General features: G+C 40.2%; 1 protein-coding gene across 7 annotated transcripts; it reads right to left on the reverse strand.

Annotated features, from left to right (window-relative positions):
- Positions 1–1,358: 1,358 nt before the first annotated feature.
- LOC117972970 (ETS-related transcription factor Elf-1-like) lies at positions 1,359–20,917 on the reverse strand. 7 transcript variants are annotated; one of them, XM_059029377.1, is made up of 9 exons: positions 20,784–20,917; positions 13,460–13,831; positions 11,956–12,130; positions 7,816–7,923; positions 6,677–6,841; positions 5,672–5,752; positions 5,172–5,364; positions 3,661–4,176; positions 1,359–3,215 (listed from the first exon to the last, which is right to left on the reverse strand). In XM_059029377.1, exons 2-9 carry the CDS (start codon positions 13,529–13,531, stop codon positions 2,699–2,701), a joined length of 1,827 nt encoding a protein of 608 aa, XP_058885360.1. In that variant the 5' UTR covers positions 13,532–13,831; positions 20,784–20,917; the 3' UTR covers positions 1,359–2,698. The 7 variants fall into 7 exon arrangements, with proteins under 7 accessions (XP_058885360.1, XP_058885359.1, XP_058885357.1 ...); XM_059029376.1 differs by having other exon boundaries at positions 1,359–3,218; XM_059029374.1 differs by having other exon boundaries at positions 3,607–4,176.
- Positions 20,918–21,002: the final 85 nt, after the last annotated feature.

The raw sequence follows: 21,002 nt of genomic DNA on the forward strand, positions 1-21,002 counted from the left end.
TAGCTGCCTCCCCATTGTGCACTGTTCTGGTGAGCTTCCCCGATCTGCAATAATGTCTTTCGACACCAGAGGTCTCCTCACTCACATATTGACAAAATACACAGTCTGCTAAAGAGTGAGACCTGTCTCCTGTTTAATAACTCTGGGTTTCAAGTTTAAATGTACACGAGTTTCCATTTCATTCCCAGGCAGCGGCTGCTGCAGCACAGACCGCACTGGCAGATCTACTTGACTGCAGGTTGTAGAGGCAGTGCATAATAGTCCTTTTTAAATCAGTCTGAACTAAATCAGTGTCAGCCCATAAGCTAACACAATGAATCTGACAACTGCAGACTAGATGTCTCAGCAAATCAAAGGCTGATCTAAACTTCTAAACCTCTGTGCCGCTTACCTTGAGGTTACTGTTTCAAATAAATAACCCAGGTGATTCATTACGAGCACGCATTTCCTTCTTTCTAGGGGTTTATGCTTTATGAATATTACATGCCCACAATGTACACGTACAGTATGCAAGTCTTAGGCTGAGGGAACAAGAAGCCTCTTTGTGGCATGGCACTTGGTTTCAAGAGACTAGGTTTCAGGCAACTGCATGTCACACCATGGGAGACGAAGGGTTAGATACAGCAGTGTTGTTTAAACTAGGTCTCCTGGTCTACTGGGACCAGATTTCAAGCCACTGATCCTGAAAAAGTATGCGCTGTGGGTAGAGTCTTGCAGGGTGCTTCTGTGAGACTGACCCCCTGCCGGTAAACAGCCAGCCACAGTAGGCACAATGTCATGGCAAACCAAACATTAACTAAATACGTCATATAAAGGTAACAGCTTCCAGACTAAAAGTCCCTGTTTAAAGAAAGGGCAAAGGTAACTTTTCAAGAAGTAAAGCAAGTATGGCAGTAACATACACCCCCACCACGGCTGCCAATTCAAGGACAGAGCTATCATGTCAAGCCACTCATTTTTTAGGACCTTTTATAGCCTCAAATTTAGCAGTCCCCCACTACTAAAAGGCATGGACAATGCATTTTAATGGATTATTCCTAAATCTCACTTGGATATTCAGTCCTTGCCTCCCCATAACCCCACCTGTGCCCTTACCATTACATAGTTGACCTGTGTTCATCATTTTGCTACAATGTTCTTGGATTCTTTTCCTTCTCTTCATACAGCCTTTTGTAAGTATGGACAATTGTTATTACTGTACAGTACATCAACCAATAGGAGCTTTTGCTAACTGCTCTAACACTGTCAAAATGTACTCTCACTTACAAGAGCTTCACTCCATTTCTGGTCTTCATTCATACATAATACTGAGGATTCCCCCCTCCCCACCATGGACCCAAAACACACCAAAAGCAAAATGCACATCAAAATTTAAAATTTTATTTCCATAAATACAAAACCACTCGCATATAAAATGTTTAGAAACATTGTTATACATATTCGTAGTCTTACAGCACCTGTATAAAAACGCAGCTCACAAAATTAATTAGAAATTTGTATCCATTACCAGTCAAATTTAATGTACAATATTTACATTACTGGATATGTCAAAAAGAGTAGTTTTATAGGCTGTGCTTGTACACCACTGCATCCAAAAAACGTATCTTAAAAAAGGCCACAAAGAATCACATATTATAAATAAAGCTGGAAAGGTGCAGTAAAACTCAAATTCAGCTTTTTTTTGTATTGCAGCTAAATGAACGTACAGCACTTTGCAGATTCCTTCATTTTTTTCATTGAATTTCAAATTACATCTGGAAGGTTTTGTGAGATTAGGTTCAGGTTTCATTTAATAAAGTTGAGCCCTTCCCTCTCTGGAAAGCAAGACTCAAAAAAGGAGGCTGTATTCTATTAGTGTAGCTGGATTTTGTTAAAACCTCTCATGGGTAGGGAGGGCTCAGGTCGGCAGGGTAATCCTCGGTTCACTACTGGTCTGCTGTGGAGCCATTCAGATCTGTGTTGTCCTCCGGCACTATAGGTCTGATGGCTTCGCTGTGGACCTGCAGTGCAAAAAAAGCCAACTTGACAGGGCATGTTTCGGAGGACACGCGTGTCTGCCGCCGTTTCGCAAAGTCGGCGTGGGGGTTGCAGCGGTGGACCGAAATCAATCTATACAATTGGTGATTCCAAATTGGGAAACAAATGGGGTAAAAAATCCATTGGCGACAACTAAATAAAAAAGAAAAAGAAAAGCACCCCTCTCCTTCATGCTGTACCTTCAGGCACACAAAGAGTTGGACAAAGACACACAGCACCACAGATACCTTTACCAGTTTCAGTAAAGCAGGACAGTGTGAAATGTTAACTTGAGTTCTAACTAGAAAGGAACTCTTTCCAGAAGAAAACCACTGGAGGGGAGGACTGCTCTGACTGTGTTTTCTTTAATAAAAGTACACCACAGTAAACTGTACAATGCTTATACAATCCATGTATTGTTTGTGTATGGTTTTTTTCTGTTTAAGAAATGAAAAGTTCAGTTTAACAGTGATAGATAGAGCAATGGAAATGCTACAGAAGTGAATTAAGGGAAGAGAAACTGATTTGCACCTTTGTAGTTTTTTTCCATTGCAGGTTGGTTTACTTCAAGTCTCTCCGAAGCATGAAAGGGTTAAGCGTTTCCTTTTTTTGCTACTTGTTTGACCATTTCCATCTACCATACTGTATTTACAAACACGAAACCAGTGACAAAGCAGTCCTTTCAGATGTCTTCCGCCTGATCATTTGTAGCCTCGGATTCCATCCACATGTCATTGATCACCACTACACTGAAGTGCGGCTGTGATTTGATGTCAGTGCGCTGGCTGCTCTCCATATCCTCCCACTGTTGCATCTGAGGCAGGCTGTGTTTGGTTTCGGGTGCTTTGGTTACCGAGGCGATCACCGTGCCGGGCGGATGGGACACCAGCTGCTGGCCGCCCGTTGAGAATGTCACCACAGGGGCGGCGGCACCGACTGTCGGGGAAGAAGGCACAGAAGCAGTCCTGTTACTGCTCACAAGCACTCGCTGACCAGGGACTGTGCTCAGGGTGCCTGGAGATGTGGGAGCTGCCACCTGAGGGGAGGGAATGGTTTGCAGGAAGAAGGTGGGAGGCGAAGCCCCAGACGGGTCACTGCTGGCTAGGACTGTTGTGAGCGGGAGGGTCTGCAGTGTTACAGTGCCCACTGGCTGCACTCCTGCTGACACTACCACTGGAACCGGAGGCGGGCTGCTCACGCTGCTGCCAACAAAACAGAGACGGGGATGCATTATTTGAGGCACAGAAAGACAAAAGTTTGATTGTTCTCACCGATCAATAATGCCTGCATTTAATGATAAACCTCTAACCTACACAGCTTGTATAAAATAGCATTTCACAAGTAATGGCCACGCACAATTTCAAACGTTTCTCAAGATGTAGCCTTCAACAGCTTGCGTACTGTACCTAATAAACCTTGCGCCATGTCACTGAAACATTCGGCGTGTAGTGTTTCTATAACCCTGCATAGTGAATCAGTATAATGTCAATGAAATTCTGATAATATGGCGAAGACTGTAACATTGTGAAATGACTGCAACAAAAGGGTTGCATTTTGCCAGAGGACTGAAAATAAAAGTTCAAGCTCTACCTCTCTGTAGGTGCAGTGGTTGACACGGAAGACCACTCATCCATCGACACATACCTGACTGTCTGGCCACAATCTGCTGCGGTTAAAACAGTCGGCCCCTCCTGGGCACTCTGAAAATGCTCCATGAGTTGGACTGTCCTGAAAACAGACCCATGCTGTCCTGGTTTCAATGACTGGATGCTCTGCAAAGTTCTCAACATTTCTGCAGACACTACCGGCAAATGTTGCTGCTGTATGAGCTCCACCTGCCGGACTGGCCTGATTGCCTTTGTGTCCACTGCAGACTCCAGCACACCGGGGGCAGGCAGTGCAGCTGCTCCTCGCCTTGCTCTGTGTGCAGAGGCCCTCTGCTTTGTGGCTGGACTTCTGCTGCTGAGCGATTTCTTGGTGGAGAGGGGTAATGCCCGATCATTGCATGATGACATGTCTGCCTCTGGTATGTCTACGGATTCTGTGCTGGAGGACGGATCCACGTCATCAACGTACACAATGTTTTTTGGCATCTCCTTAAACTGGTAGACCAATCTCTGTCCTTCTACCTTAGATAGTATACCTCGCTGGTAATAGTACCTGCAGAAAATCAGACATGTTGTTAACATCATTGTTAAAATCTCTGGATCTCTCTTAATCACAGGTCAAGGAGGCGCCATAGAAATTCTACTCGCTGTGGACGTACCTGCTAAATGATGCATGAGAATGTACAGTTTAGAAGTAAAAAGAATACGTATTTTGTCTGTTTAACAATATACAGAACTTCCATTTCTATTTACATATTTATATTGTTTAGTACAGCATGTTATATTTAAATGTTCTCTTTATTAGTTATATCTTATGAAAATATGAAAATGTTTTGACTGTTGGCACAATAGATGTATGCGACTAATAATAACCTGTTGTTATAACAATATGAAAACATTTGCATGTGTTACTATTATTGACTCACAAAATCCAGGTAGTCTTAAATATAAAAAAACAACCCATTCAATTTGTTTTGATATTTGTTACCAAACCATTCCACTGCCACTCTCAAGTACTGTTTTCAGAGAAAATGCACAGCAACATGATGCTCAGACCCTCAACCACATAGTTTGATTTTCTTCTGCTTCCAAATTGTCATTTTCTATAAGAAGATTGCGTCAATAGGACCTGACAAAACAGAGTGCAGGGCAATCCCCAGCGGACAGTTTAAGAGTTCTGAAGAATCATGCAGAACAGAGGCTCATTCTCTCCACGTGGGAGGGTTGTTAGTGTCGATGGGGCGAATTTACCACTCCAAGGGAAACAAGTGAAGAAACAGCTGCTTGGACTTATGTGGATTGGTGTTCTCCACAGTCTTAGAAAAGCAGCAATCATCACAAATCCAAGCAGCTGCTTCTTCAGTTTGAGCTGTAAATTAGCCCAATCCGCACCAATGACCCTCACGTGACTGTCAGTACCCTGATTTCTGTGGAAAGCAAAATCTGAATATTCAGCTCAATCCAGCACGAATGCAGAAATACAGGGGCAGCAAGAGTAAGTAGTGCGAATATTATGGGATGCACTGTTCAGGTCATCATGCCTCTTACCTGAGAGCTCTGCCCATTGTCTCATAATTCATGTCTGGCTTATTTTTGTGTCTTCCCCACAAACGTGCTACAGCCTTGGAGTCGACCAGTTTAAAGATGCCCTTGTCCCTTTGTGTCCACTTTATATATCTTGGGCACGTGGATCTGTCCTGCAGTAAGGCTATTAGGAACTCCCAAAGATATAACGTATTGCCTAAAAAAAAAAATGTATCCACTTCAGATTCAGCCAGGTGGAGCTCAATAAGACTTATCTGTGGCACTGTCAATCTACATTCGAAAAGAGAAAGTTACCCTGGCTAACTCTTCAAACAAGCCTTCAGCTGCCCTAACTCTATTGCTGTGTCACACTAGATCAATTCTGTTCAGAAATCTTCAAATATCTTCATTATTTGAATTGCTACATTTTAAAACTCCAATTTACAACCTGCCACCCCACCCCCCCCCCCCCCACAGATGCTACTCATTTAATGTGCATTGCCATGGACTCATTTAGTACGTACCTTTGCCATCTTTCTCTTTCTTTCTTATTAAGATATTGGGTGTGATAGGCGAATCAGGTCGCGGCGGTTTGGGTTTTCTGCCTATAGTACACAAAACAGCATCATTAATACTTTCATTCTATTTTTTCTCAGTGTATTAATTCATATAAATGTTTGTGCATCAATACAGCCAAGTACATAACAATGCCTATCATTACAAAGATTGACTTGTGAGCAGGTAAATGTGTACAACACTGAGAACACTATTAACATTTATTGCATTTTTATAGCACTTTTTATACAAAAGTATTGCAAAGCACAATACATTTGTATAGCATGTCACACGTACAACTGCCACAATCAGACAATTTAAATAACAGATAATACACAAAATAAAAAAGCAGCAATTTTAAAGTTGCATTAAAACCCACTAAGATAAGAAAGCCATTTTATAAAACTGTACCGGTCCCAGCCTCCCTGACAAACGAAGGCAGAGCATTGTATAGTTCCGGAGCTCTACAGGAAAAAGCCCTGCCTTCCGTGCTGTGCAGTCACTACATGTGACATCCCTTAATAAAAGCAGCTTACTCTGCAAGGACTGTCCAAACCTTGTTGTGCAGTAGCAACGCAGGACCTTAAAGTCTTAATGTTTAGAGCCAAGACGTGCTACCATCACTGGCAGTAAAACAGGGAAGAAACAGGCTCTCACTTATGGGCAAGGTGCTGCATTCAACATGGGTTCTCTTGACTACACTAATAAGTAACCCTTTTTAAAACACGGTGTGTGAAGTAGCTAAATAAACCGGATTCCAGGTCCTGGACGTATGGATTTCAAAAGGCATCCCTGCACAGTCAGTGAAAACATACACATTTCAAACTAGCTCTGTTTGCAAAACAAAGCTGAGCCACAACTGTTGCTGCCTGCTCTGGCCCTCCCTCCAGTAATGTTGACTCAAACTTGGGGTGACGCGGGGGGGACAATGGCAGAGGAAGGCACAGCACACTGCTGGTTTAATGGACTCTTACCTTTCTTCTTCTTGGGCTCTTGTGGCGTTTGCCCAGCTGCTGATTCGCTCAGGGAGTGCCGACCCTGTTGAACTTCCACTACCTCAGGAATTCCATCAGCCGTTACCGATACACTTGTAACTGGAGTCGAGATTACCTCACCCATCGACGGCACCAACACATGAGCTGAGGAAAACAAACCACACAGCAGTAAGAACTTGCTCTTCTGACCTTCCCACCGGAAAAAACAACCAAAGGCTTTACACTGTGTTGGGATCTTTGCATCGGTACTTTAAAAGAATTAAAAAATGTCAGTGTACCTCACGTGTCAAAAATGAAACCCTTGGAGGTCAGACTGATGTCTTTCTCTAACATAACATCATGGTTTCCATGTGCAGTCTGTGACACTGTTTGAAATACCTGCAGTGTAACTGGTCCTAAGCTGTACAATCCTGTTGGAAGCGTGGGCAGGCCTGGACCTTCGCACTAACCTGTGCGACCACAAAGGAGAACTTTTTGTTTTTGTTATAAAGCCCAAAAGGGATGAATTTAGTTTAAGATTGTTAAACTCTGTGCCACAAAAACGTGCTAAAAGCACAAGTCGGAACTTTATATTTGTGTTTTCTTCCAATTTTGTTGCTCCCTTGGCTGGTCTTGTTAGCGAGATTTCTGAATTTCATAAACTACTCATGCGACCTAGACTCTATTTCTATTAATTGTCTAGTTTGAAGAAAGCTGAGTCTGGCTCTATCAAACAGATCCCTCTGTTCCCATCACAACAGCTTGTGTTAAGATGTGTAAAGCATTTGGTGAGATGCTATAAAAAAAAATAAACATTTAAAAATCTTAGGGGGTGCAGTTTGGCCAACATGGCTCAGAGGCATTTTTCAGCATATCTGAATAGAGGTTTCTCTTTTAAATATTATAGAAGAAAGAAAAAAAATAGGGGCAAACTACCAGTAAAAGTATTACATCCCACAAATACATCCTACTAGTTGTCCCTAATGCTTTGATCAGGTAAAACAAGATAACATTTATAAATGACTATGAAAATCAAACACACTGACAATTACAATGCCATTCTGCGCAGCGTATGAATCAGCTTCATGCGCTGAAAAGACCAGAAGCTTTAACCACTTTGTGTAATCTGAGGCACTCACTGATGCGCTTGTCATCCAGAAAGCAGCCCGGGGAGTCCATGTTGAGCAGGGCCTCAGCCGCCTCAATAGTTTCCATTGTTTCATCTTCATTCTGACAGGAAGCTTCAACTGCAGAGTGAAAAGAACACAGAGCAGGCCTTGTAAGAAATCCCCACGCATCAGTACAGCATGAAGAGCAGCCTGAGGTCAGGAAATGAAACTGCAGTTCAGAGAATGCAGAAAAACAGCTCTTGTGAATTCATGTAACAACGTGTCAAAATGTGACTGAAATTGTTTTGCATCAACCTGTTGTCCCCTGTTCAGTTTTAGTAGATGGCTGTCAATGATACTGCAGCGATAACGGTGGCTTACAGCCACCAACAACACAGGCCTTGCAAAACAGCAACAAGCTAGAATTACACAGTTTTGCAACCACAATACGTTCTAACTCTGGGGGCCTTGATGCAAGAAGGTTCAAAGGTAGTCGTGAGGAGATGTACTCAATTAAATTCTGCTTGACACACAAGTGTAAATATAACAGAAATAATCAAGACGTGTCTAAGTTTACTGCTTTTCTTATAATATTTTTCTTCATGAATATGCACAGCTATATTTGCACAAGCATAACTATTGCATGCATCTGGCTTTCTTGGTTTGACATCAGCACCTTGTACACATTGTTTAGAATGGTTTCCTGTATAAAACAAAATGATTAATACAGATCTACTCCCAAACCAAAAGGATAAACACCAAGCTTAATACTTCCAGTTTAAAAAAAAATAAATACATACATGACTTCCTGTGAACTGATCATTATTTTTAATTAAGAACAGCTGCAACTCCATATGTGTTTTTAAGCAATCTTCTCAACCTTCAAATGACAACATGAAGCAAAATAAAACAGTAGTATACTGTGCTCTAGAAAAATATGAGAGGATGTCTTCTTGACTGCTCCTTTACAGAACCAGAAATTCACCTGCTTGAAGTTCACGCTATAGCCTGCTGGTCATGTACACATTTAACACTTAAACATGAATACTACACACAATTGCGTGTAGAGCAGCCAGCCCCCTGCCTGCGCACACACACACAGATGAGTTATTTTGAATGCTAACACTACACTGTGTGCTAACTTTGGTAACGGTTCTGTTGACACCGGTGGAGTACATACACGGAGATGAGCTGCCAGTGACGCAGAGGAGGAATGCTGAACACGATCCTTCCTCTAGACTCAAGAGAAAAGCCAGTCATTTAATTTAGATTATATTCCCTGTTCAATCCTACACCATCCACGGGGTTCTGTTTACCTTAATTAAACCTGAATGCCTTTTTCCATGCTAGCCTTTTCAAAAACGTGTATTGGTTTAATGGTAAAACACAAATACAATATATTATCAAAAACTATACCTCCTGTCCAGTACCGTATGCTAAACTAACTGTACTGCAATACCACCGTGTTAATAATTAATACCAAATAACTAGGTCTAATCCGCACAGCTACAGCAGATGTTACAATAATAAAGTTTAAACGTGCGTAATAATAATAATAATAATAATAATAATAATAATAATAATAATAATAATAATAGCAATTATTATTATTATTATTATTATTATTATAAACAGCAGCGTTAAAAACATTTTAAACAAAATAATGTACTGACATTAGAAGAACGTCAACACCATATGGATGTAAGTGACTGCCTATTTTCAATTTAATCTATTTTGCAGTACTGTACATAACATAGGCCTACTATTTTTTAGTTGTGGTTTGCATATATAGTGAATCAAGTTCCAGATTTAAATTACTGCAATTCCAAATTGCGGCTCTACATTTTTTTCAAATATGTATAATAATATTTGTCTCCCGACCGTTTAACATATTCTTATTGACACAAACACAACTGAAAAAAGAAAAAGAAAAAACTGAAATCAATACTTTTTGTAGCTCTATTCCTAACAGTATTAGAATGCCCTTGTCAAGAAGATCACTATTCGGGTGATGTTTGTTACGATACTGCCTTTATTAAATCAGAAATTACACAGCGCTTCCTATTCGTTTCACCCACTGACCGACAGGGATACGACTTGTTTTTGTTCAAGTAAACCAAACTTCGGGGAACACAAAGAATAGACCCTACTGGTGTATTTTTATGTTTCCAGAAGCACTTTACTAAGTATCTATTTCGCTGGACTGCTTCAATTGAACTTCCTGGTTGCGGTGATTTAATTCTTCCTCCTACTCCCTCTCTCAGTATGCATATATAACGGTACATCAACAGTTTGGAAATGCATCTGGCATCCATAATACATGTTATTATGACACCTAACCACAATAAAATTACCTGCTTTTATTAACAGATCCAACTGGTTTCTTCCCTGGCACAGAGCAGTCGCCATTTTTTCGAACACTTAGATTACTGAAATAGCATTCCTCCAGTTATAAAAAGAAGAAATCCGGGACTCTATTTTTGTACTCCAGCTCAGGGGTGGCGGTGCTTCCCGCACGATTTCTAAATTTTGTACAAACACATTGTGCACTTTTTTTTTTTTGTTTTCATTAAACGCAATTGTATTCTTTTTAGAAATAAAGCTCGGCGTAATTAGACCACACATGAAAACAGTTGAAATGGACGATGTCAATGTTTTGCTACACTTCCTGGATAAAGGTCGGTCCATGTGCAAAAAGCCAAAGCAAACTTGCTTCCTGAAGAGGCGGGGTACGGAATTCTGAATTCTCCACGGGGAAGCGGGAACGCCTCTTCGGTGTGTTTGACCAATGACAGCAGCTTGTGCTTCACTTCCACACACAGAACATGCTTTGGTGTTGTGGGTGTGATACCGTGTGGTTCGTGTCCATGGTGTCACGGAAGTCTTGTCACAGTGCCAGTTTTTAATTTTGACATAAGTAGGTGTGTCATAACGTCAAAACTGAGCCTTATGCAGCTGGGTTTCCCAAGGACCACACATTTTTGTGGCGGTACTATATAGTGTCATATCGTTAAGCGTCCTTAGCACCCGAAGAAGAGGGCTTTACCGTCTGGTAGGCCTACCTCGTGTCATTAACATAACGAGAAGTGCTTCACCAGAGGTAAAGTGTTCTTACGGGCTATATTGCTATTACTAAATTGATACGTTTAAAAGAAAATAGTAACATTTTAAGTTTTTGTGTTTTTAGTGATTTTATGGAGCACTTGTTTTTGTTGCCAATGAACACACACGTTTTCCTAAGTATTCCAGATGTTTCTCATTCAGCATGTAAGGGTCAAAGTGTTTCTTTGAAATGTGATATTGCGTTAATATTGAGAATATACAAAATGTTTCCTTTCCTAGTGCAATTAATCCCATGTGACTGCAACAACCTAGGGTTTCAACAGTGAGCACATTTTATACTTGGTAAATAGCAACGTTCTACAATCATGGGTAGGGTTGGAAAGGTCTGTCAGATATATTCAAGAAAACATCCAGATGACTAAACAGTAGTAGGCCACATGTACACTTCAATTCTTAATCTGGCTAAATGCCAATATTTTTTAATGGATTAACATTAAACTTTACCAACTGTAGTCATGATTTTGCACAAAGATAAATAATTAACAAATCAATTTTCATGGTTGACTGTTGATCGCTACATTCAGTTTAGCAAACTTTCGTCTTATTTTCTTCTTTTTTTACACCACATTACAGGCCATTTTATTTCTCTTTCTGTTTCCGTATCTGTACTTTCTGTTTCAGGTTAATGAAAGAAATCATGAATTGGTTTGCATGGTATTTTGCACTTTGCTTGGCTTTACCCTTGCCTTTATTTTGTACTGATCCGACTGATGATGGTAGTGTGCTACGTCCTTGTCCTTTCCGTACATTAAATATTTTTTAGTCTTTGGTTTCCTGATCTCGGATTGTATAATTCAGACAGCATTCATGATTAAAGGTAAAGTTTAGTTTTATTTCACACTGGAAAACCTGGAAAGAAAAATAGGTTAGCCATCAAGCCTTCAACCTAGTGCTCGCTGTTAAGATATTATCATTCTTTAAGAACATGTGAAACGTTGATGGCTAGCCCTATTTTTGCTTAGCGATTCTCAGCCTGCAGTAACCCTAACTTCGTTGATACAGCTATGCTGTGTTTATTGTACAGAGCGGTAGCTCTACAGTGCAGACCTGTGTGTGTGCTGCTCTCTTGTTCTATTATCTGTTCCTCTGCTACATCCAGGGAGCTGTCCTGGATCATCTGATTGGAGTCCTCCACACAGGCAATGCTGGAGTAGTCCTGCAGATGGTCTGCGTTGGGGACCTGTTCCACGATCACAGCTGGAAAAACTGAGGGATCATCAATCTGGAATGAGAAAGAGGTTTTTACAAAAGAGTGGTAAGTACTGTAAACTAGACCCCCCCCACACACACACACACACACACTATCGGAAAGATCTGAGCTCTGTAACTACTCAGATAAAAGCTCTCACCCCATCATATTCTAGTGGCAGGTTATTTTTAATTTTAGCTTTTTAAGTTTTCTTTTTTTATGTACGTTAGTCCAAGAGCAGTGATAATGGTGGCTTCTTTTTTCACTAATTACAGTATTATTTATCAGTTGAAGTAGGAATACAATCATTTTCAAAGATTCATGAGTCTGGGAGGTGTCGAGTAATAAAGATAACTAGGCGAGATTCGTTGTTGTTACAGGCAAGTTAATTTACCAATATAAAATATGCTTTACCAATATGCCTAATACACGAGTTTGTAGCATTTCATTGCAATTTTTTTGTATTCCTTTGTATAAATGGCTCTTATATACGTATCTTTGAAAGTGCAGCTTTATTTGATGTTTTATTTATTCCCCAATTTGGGCTGCGTCTTAAATTTGAAGGAATACGGTATCATGCAGGTGTTTGAAATGTTTATACAGGGCTGTATGCATATAAAGGTAGCAAAGAAATTAAACTGTGCAAAGTTCATTGTTGTAATTACAAATGTTGTTGTGGAGAAGATCAACTGTAGGCCCCTCAAAAATACTAATGTTGCTAACAAAGCGTGTAGAAAATCAAAATTTAAAAATGCAAAAAAAAAAAAAGACTGCTCCAGCCAAGGTCTTTGTTCTAGCAGTGTGGAGTAGTGGTTAGGGCTCTGGACTCTTGACCAGAGGTTGTGGGTTCAATCCCCAGTGGGGGACACTGCTGTTGTACCCTTGAGCAAGGTACTTTACCTAGATTGCTCCAGTAATAACCAAACTGTATAAATGGGTAATTGTAATTGTATGTAAAAATAATGTGATATCTGTAAAAAAATGTGAAGTAATGTATAATGTGATATGTTGTAACAATTGTAAGTCACCCTGGATAAGGGCGTCTGCTAAGAAATAAATAATAATAATAATAATATTATACAATTTAACACATGAAATATTTTTCAAGGCTCTGTATTGCTTAATGTATGAATGACGCTGAATAAACCTGTAGAGAAATGCCCCTTGAGGACAAGAGACGGTCATTTCTTGGTAAAACTATAAGAGAGTCAAGTAGACAAACGGTTTGGTAATTGCCTTCTTCCGAGTACACAGTAATAGCAGCCACACACTTTTTTTTTGTTGTTGCTCTTATGCAGACAGTGTTAAGAAGATGACATCAGATTGAGCAACCCTCTCGTGAATCTCTTCTCCACCACCTACCTCTCGCACATCTTCCATGCAGTTGCTGGCATACTCGAACACAAGCTCACTCTGATGAACCACTGCAGCCATAGTGATGCATTCCCCTGGGTTCAAAACCACATAACAAGCTGCCTTGAAACGCCCGGCTTCAGCTCAAAGCTTGGATATGTTTTCCAATCGGACAACACGCTTGCAGGCAATCCTTTTGTGCAGCTGTAGTGAGTGCTGCAAAGGCTCAGCAAAATGTAGTTAGAAAAAAACCCCTAAGCAGACAGGACAACGTGGTGTGTAATCCGAAGCAACAAAAATTCGATAAGACAAGGAAAAGCCTTTCGAAGTACAGTATCTTCAGTTCAGACAGACCAGATCAAAACACTGTCGAGCTTAGTTCTGCAAAGAAAAGAAAAAAAAAACAAGAAAAGTTTTAGTTAATTATCCTTTGGATCTCAATTAAATAACTACACAATGTCAAGTTGCACACTAGCACTGCAGCAAAAGCAGTCATACATAGCAGTTACAGTCTGGGTTCAAAGTGCAAGTGATTTCCCCTACCATGTGAGCTGCTATTCATCTCAGCCAAAGCATTTGAATTGCATGTTTATTTTGCCAGTCAAATTAGGCCCCTTTGTCTGGGGAGTGTGTTCTAACAATACCATCAACTGCCCAAAAGCTTTGTTCTGGAAAACAGCGTGTGCTGATTTCTGGCCGTGGTTCCCAAGTCTGTTGAGGATTTCGCTGTACTTTATGGTTGTTCCCTTATCTGTACTTGAGGCTGAAAAGCTGCAGGAAGGAAGCTTGAATGACCACGTCACGGCAAACAAGAACATGCAAACAAGCAGCTGCACGCCCCCTCTGCAGCAACAGTGTGTTCATTTGAAGTGGATGATAAAACCAACATTCGCTGTGTTATCATTTTTGTGCTACTTTGATACTTTGAGTTGAGTCCTTGGTATGCCTTTGTATAGCAAACCTACCTTAAACCTTTTTGAACAAAAAGTGGTGCAAACTGTTTACTGGAGTTGATAAATCCAGTATGTTTAGAATTTGAAATATAGACAGTAGTGCTATATACACCCTTGTTTAACATCTGGCACATAATTATACTGTCAGACTTGTCACCTCAGCAGTTGATGTCGGCATAATAAATAATTATTACTGGATTAGTTTCAGCCTTTTGTAATATAAGATTATTTTGCAACTTAATTGCATTTATACAAAAATATACTTAAAGTAATTTATATAAAAAGCTATGACTGCTGCATACTGTATATGTGCAGTGTGAAATCGACTTCAAACCTTAAACACAGTCTTTTGTATATTCAGTCATCCCGCAGAAAACCGTCAGGTTATACGCAGATGTTTCCTCAGACTTGAGAACAACAATCACATGTTACAGTTACATAACCCAAAGTAAAGAGCTTGATATCTGAGAAGTATGTGAAGCGGTGTGTCTGAATACACCCCTTCTGTAGAGGCAGGTACATTACAAAACCTGCCGTGCCCGCTTGTGAACGCTTAACAAACAAAATGAACTCACGTCTGCAGTAATCATGTCAGTGACAGCACGCAGTGCTGGTACAGACTCAGCTGCCCTTACTGGTGTCCTGACACTACCCAATTCTCAGAGAGAGAGAGAGAGAGAGAGAGAGAGAAGGAGGTAAGTTGCACTTACTCCTCCAGACTGGAAAATCCAGTTCAGTCACATGGTTTCCTGCTCCACCATTCTTGCCTTGGTATCGAATTACACACAGCAAGCACAATGACAGCACCTTGTCATCTAGCCACACAGATCACATACCTGTAGCAGCCGCCACTCTCCGGCTCACAATCACTTTATTAACCCAGGGGAGACCACTTACTGTGTGTTCCTGGCTGAGGCAACGTTTGGTTTTGTAAAGCACAAGGCATTAAACTGAAACAAACATACAATTACAAAATATGAAGAACGAGGAAGGGATATTCCAATTGTTGTGAATTAGGGATTGTTTTAATTTATCAGCATTTGACTATTCTGTAAATATGATATACTAGCTGAAGTACCCGCCGTTGCCCAGGGAAATTCAATATTTCATGCATGACAAATTGTGGAATGGTATCCTTATGGTTTCCTATAAGTTACCGATCTTGGGTGTCACACAATGTGCTCGGACCCCTTTTTTTAACTTTATTTTTTTATGGTTTTTGCCATTTTTTTTTTTTTTTTAATTTTTGTTCTTTCTATTTTTATTTTTTTTGGATAAGTGGTTCTCCAGATAGGTGCAGGGTGCATGTGTACGACCTGTGCAGGGTGCATGTGTACGACCTGTGCAGGGTGCATGTGTACGACCTGTGCAGGGTGGATGTGTACGACCTGTGCAGGGTGCATGTGTACGACCTGTGCAGGGTGCATTTGTATGACCTGTGCAGGGTGCGTGTGTCCTCCACTATAACCCCTTCTCAGGGGACTTCATCCTGGGTGGGGATAATAATTGAACTTTGTGTTTGTCATAACAAATGTCACCTGGGTAAATCTTGTCCCTGCCCACTACTTTCTAACTCTTCTGGTAACTGTTACCAAGGTGACCTGGAGTGGATTTGACTTCTCAACCCAGATAAAATGAAAAGTACTTAGCAATAACAGCAACCTACTGAATGCGTACAATAGCGCTGCTGATGGACTCTGGATTTATATTTTAAATGTATCTTTCTACAAACACTCCTGTCACTAAATAAAAGCATCTCCCACTGCTAAATCTGCATTAAAACACAAATCTGATACTATGAAGTCATGCAAAGAGACAATTCCTGCGGCATCCCAAAATCGTACTTCCACATCCAAACTGTGAACTGCCCTGTATGCCAAAACCCATTAGGGCTGCAAACCTTTTCAAGTTTAAGATTTAACTCTCCCAATATGTGTATTGTCTCAAATAACAGATAATACAGAAATCTAAAGGCATCAAGTCAAGGAAAGAGATGATTCCTGCGGCATCCCAACTCTTACTGTAAATATATGTGAACGTTTGTACTAGCACTATGGTTTTATAGCAGTGAAATACGGTTTCCACACTGAGGCACTTGGCATGTATTTTAAAGACCCCTCTGCTGCTGCTGCGATTCTGTGCGTTGTGTTTTATCAAACAGGAAGCATGGTGTAGTTAAATAGAGAAACACTTCCTGCCTCACATCTGCAGGCCCATCTGTGAGAAGTTATTTTTACTTGTTTCCTTCTGCTCAGTCTAAATGAACTTGTTTTTTGTACTTGAGGGGTATTCAGGCTGACAGCTTCTTAACATTTTATGTTGCAGTATGACATAATCAAGAACACATTGAGCATGCTAGTAACATGAACAAGATAGTTACATCCCATATGAAAAAATACTTCATTTTTAACTATTTTACCAGTACAAGAGAATATGGCATGTTGTTATTTAGGTAGATTAATCACATCCTTTATTACTTAGGTGCACAGTATACATTTGACATCATTCCATGTGTGTATAGCTCATACACTGCCATATTAAATTTGCACCTCATGTTGCAATGATACCCAAACATGCATTTACTTTGCTTCACTGCGGTGAGCTGAGCTGTGTTTTCTCCAGTACTTACCTGTGCTTTCACTCTTTCCCCTACGGCTGCTCGTTGAGGCCATCGGGGAAAGATAAAACTATTCGTCGTTAAGTGGAGATCACGAGATCACTTCTCTCAGGATCTTGAGAAAACGGAAGTCATTCGTTCCGTTTTCCTGAGATAGATAAGTCATGTCAGGAAAACGGAAGTAATCCCTTTCGTTTTCTCGATCCTGTGATCACAAGATAGTTGTGTTCCCCCCCCCCGGTGGTCTCAACGAGCCACCGTCTTTCCCTATGCGTGCCACTGTAAACTTTTCTAATGGTTAGTACATGCTAAGGGTATAGTATAAGTACTGTGCACCATGTGTATTGTATATACACTATGCAGACACACGTTGTACTTCCAGTTTAGTTCCTTACATGCAGTCACATGTGTAACAGCCTCACTATACCACACACATTAGGAGCTTTAACAGACTTGCAAGTTTCTTTCTCCGACATACTGATAAACAGCATTTTGTGAGCAGTGGTACTTCATAAAATATTGTTTTTTTCTTGAGCAAACAGTACACGTTCATGCACAAGGTAAGACATTTTTACAAGTCAGTGTACAAACGCTCTGTCAGATTCAGCAGTGTTGTAAGTTCAGAATAAGATGTTCTGATGGCCCTTTTGACAGGACATTGTTTGCCATGTGCAGTTCCTGTAATTACAGTTTAGAAAGCTATCAGGCAGCACTAGTCACAGTACTATAAAAAATAAAGTATAATCTGTTTGTACTATAAAAGGTATGCAGTTAATCTATGCACATCACCACAGCATACCAGTGAAACCCACAAGACAGAAAGGGCGTCTCTTCATTTGTGAAACTGTCAAATTCAGAACACAATTTTGACCATGTATCAGTCAGCGTTCTGTTCTGTGATTCTTACCAGCGAGTGCTTACATTTCTATAGCTGTAGCTCCTAGCTGGCAGGACACTCGGCAGCAGTTGCACTTATTTATCTGCTTTATAGAAACAACTGACTTATTTTCCATAGGCATGCAAGACTAACAATATTCAGATTCTTACCGGTCGAGGAGTGCACTTTGTGCAGTGACAGCTGCTGTTAATTGGTGTGTGAGTGACAGTAACTGGAAGTGCAAAGGTTACCTGTTCAGAAATATCCTTTCTCAGTTGGAGGGAGTCACTGAAATGTGGTATGCTATTATAACTCAGAGCAATGTATTTTAAGCTCTAACGATGCGTCTTTTTGTAAATGTTTGAACTGTTCTGAAGAATATATTAGTTCTCATTTTGTGTGTCTTTTCACCCAGATGTAGGCAGATCTGTCGTGGGCAGTTTTGGGTGCAGATGCTGCAACACTTTGGGCCCATTATCAACCTTTTTTTCAAAATTCTATGCGGATCCTGTAGCTAGCACACTGCTCTGGTTTATTGTATATAGTGCACAGTGGATCCTGTAGCTAGCACACTGCTCTGGTTTACTGTATATAGTGCACAGTGGATCCTGTAGCTAGCACACTGCTCTGGTTTATTGTATATAGTGCACAGTGGATCCTGTAGCTACGGTATGCTGTTCTCTGTTGACTTTGCATGTGGCAGTGTGGTTTCTATCGCCTTCATCTCAGTGCTGTTGACATCACACATAAATTGTCAGAGTAGGCATACTGCTTTCAAACATACACCATGTGTGTCGCAATACTTGTTGAAGAGTAATGTACAAGGGTCAGACAAAAACATGTAGGGCCACCCAGACGGCAATGTAACAGGAGGTTTAAATTGTTCTGAGGGATACGTGATCATTCTTCAATAAATACCCTCTCTAATGACTTCATTAAACAGTGGTATTCATAAGAATGGCCCATCACTGTTATGCAAGTAGCATCAATAATTTGGGCAATTAATATATGCAAAGCATCTTCCAAACCAGCTCCAATTCTAAACAAGATTTGCAGCAGGGAGATGCAGCTTTTATATATAATGTGTGTCCCATGTGCAGAGAGAATTAAAGCTGTGTGATGGACAGGTCACGTACATACAAGCTCATAATAAGATGCTAGGTACACCTTTAGAAGAACCTTCTAGTCAGCTGTATTTAAAAAAAAACACTATAATATGGCAATACAGCATAATTGGAGCAGTAGGTTGAATCTTCATTTAAAATGGAGAATAGTCTGCATTCTCACAAAAACCATTTTAGCAACCTGCAGTATTTGCTTTGTCGCTGGCTAGAATAATTTCATGAGCTTCCTGCAGTTTTGTTTTTAAATAAACAGGTCACATGTTTGCACAAAGAATATATACATGTTTGTAAAGTTCCCCTGGTTAAAGGAGAACATCCAGGGGGTGTTCCCATTCATGGGAATATTTAAATATGCAAATTGTAAACTGACAAAGTACAGTATTTCAAAATATTCCTGCATCTGCTGTATGAGCTGTTTTTAAATCAATTCCACCTGAATACATTCAGCAGTTTCCTTTGCTTGAATTCCTGTGTTCATAAGCTAATACAGGTATATTGTAATACAGACACTCCCAGTGTGACAGCATCTTCAAATGCCCTTTTCCTGTTACATATCTAGTACTAGCACTTGTGTTTTCAAGTGGAGTAGCCCTGGTTTCAATTACAAGTGTAAATGTGCAATGTGTAAGTAATTACAACTACAATGGAACTGGAATTGTAGTTGAACTTTGAACCTTGGCACACCTGTGTAATTTGAATTATACTATGTAATTGATCGATTTCAGTTCAGTAGCACATTTATTTGTCAGACGATGATTATTCTTGTATTATCAAACACTTTTAGTGACCCCGTTTGTTTGAAAAAGTATGCTTCTGTATTTGTACCTGTAATTATTGCTTGGTTGTTTAAAATAAATAGAGTAACCATGTTAATGTTTGTAGTTGTTCATGTTACTTTTTAGTGTAATTGTAGTTATAATTGTAATTACTGCAGCATCATTTTAATTGTAATTGAACACAAATAGCATTGTAATTGTGATTGCAATTTCAGTAATCAATTCTGCTGTCATTGTAATTGTAACTGTAATTGTAATTGAACACAAATAGCATTGTAATTGTAATTGCAATTTCAGTAATCAATTCTGCTGTCATTTTAATTGTAACTGTAATTGTAATTGACCGCATGTGTGAAATGGAGTGTATAAAACGCTTTGGGGTCTGCACCAGTGGCCCTGAATCCAGTGGTAATTATCAGACCTCTTGTGTCCTGGAGGCTGAGAACATCAATAACAGAACCTTCCCTTCTTACTTATCTGCTTCAAGCACCACGCCGTGCATTTTTCTATTGTTAACTTCCATCTCGGTCCCCTCTGGGGTTTTCTCTTAACACTGGACAACAACCTTGACAGTGATATACAATTTCCTATGTAGTTTACACTTCATTTCCCTTCTCAGGTTACTCTGAGGTTATAGCTTCAAGCCTTCAAGTAGAGACTAGCATTTTCTCGCATTGCATGTTCTCTTCTTTTCTAATTAAATACTGTTATAAAAATGAAAACATGATAAGCCTGAAACTGAATCCAGATTTGCGGCCCCGTCATTCCATTTTCAACTTGTTTTGAATTAAGTTAATATTCCCCCAAGTCTACTCGTGTTCTGTTCCAGTAATGTGACGATAAAGTGCATTTTGGCATGTGATTATGCATAGCACACATCCACAAAAACTACGTGAACTACATGCAGCACTATGCAAGTAATGTACAAAGTGGGGGAGGATCAAATATTCTTACAGTAAACCAAAAAAAATGTAGAAAGCACTTACCTTGCCTTCTGTGTCTTATCTGGGTCCCAGAGCTACAGTTGTGATACAGTGTTGTTTTGTGTGTGCTGAATAAAATGGCTACTGTAGACTGGGGAAGTGGTTGTTTTATGTTATGACTCATACGTATGTGAACCAAGGACTGAGGCACACCCATGCTGCCTTAGATTCTGCACAGATTATGCAGGTGATCAGAAAGCGAGTAACAGAGAGAGCTGAGAG

Source organism: Acipenser ruthenus, chromosome 8 (genome assembly GCF_902713425.1).
Source record: "Acipenser ruthenus chromosome 8, fAciRut3.2 maternal haplotype, whole genome shotgun sequence".
NCBI classification, from domain to species: Eukaryota; Metazoa; Chordata; class Actinopteri; order Acipenseriformes; family Acipenseridae; genus Acipenser; species Acipenser ruthenus.

Excerpts from the sequence above, each read along its gene's own strand:
- LOC117972970 (XM_059029371.1), bottom strand. The coding sequence starts at position 13,531 with ATGGCTGCAGTGGTTCATCAGAGTGAGCTTGTGTTCGAGTATGCCAGC. Across the intron at positions 5,753-6,676 it reads AGAGCCCAAGAAGAAGAAAG|GCAGAAAACCCAAACCGCCG; the intron begins GTAAGAGTCCAT and ends TGTGTACTATAG. Across the intron at positions 4,177-5,171 it reads ACAATGGGCAGAGCTCTCAG|GTACTATTACCAGCGAGGTA; the intron begins GTAAGAGGCATG and ends GATTTTCTGCAG.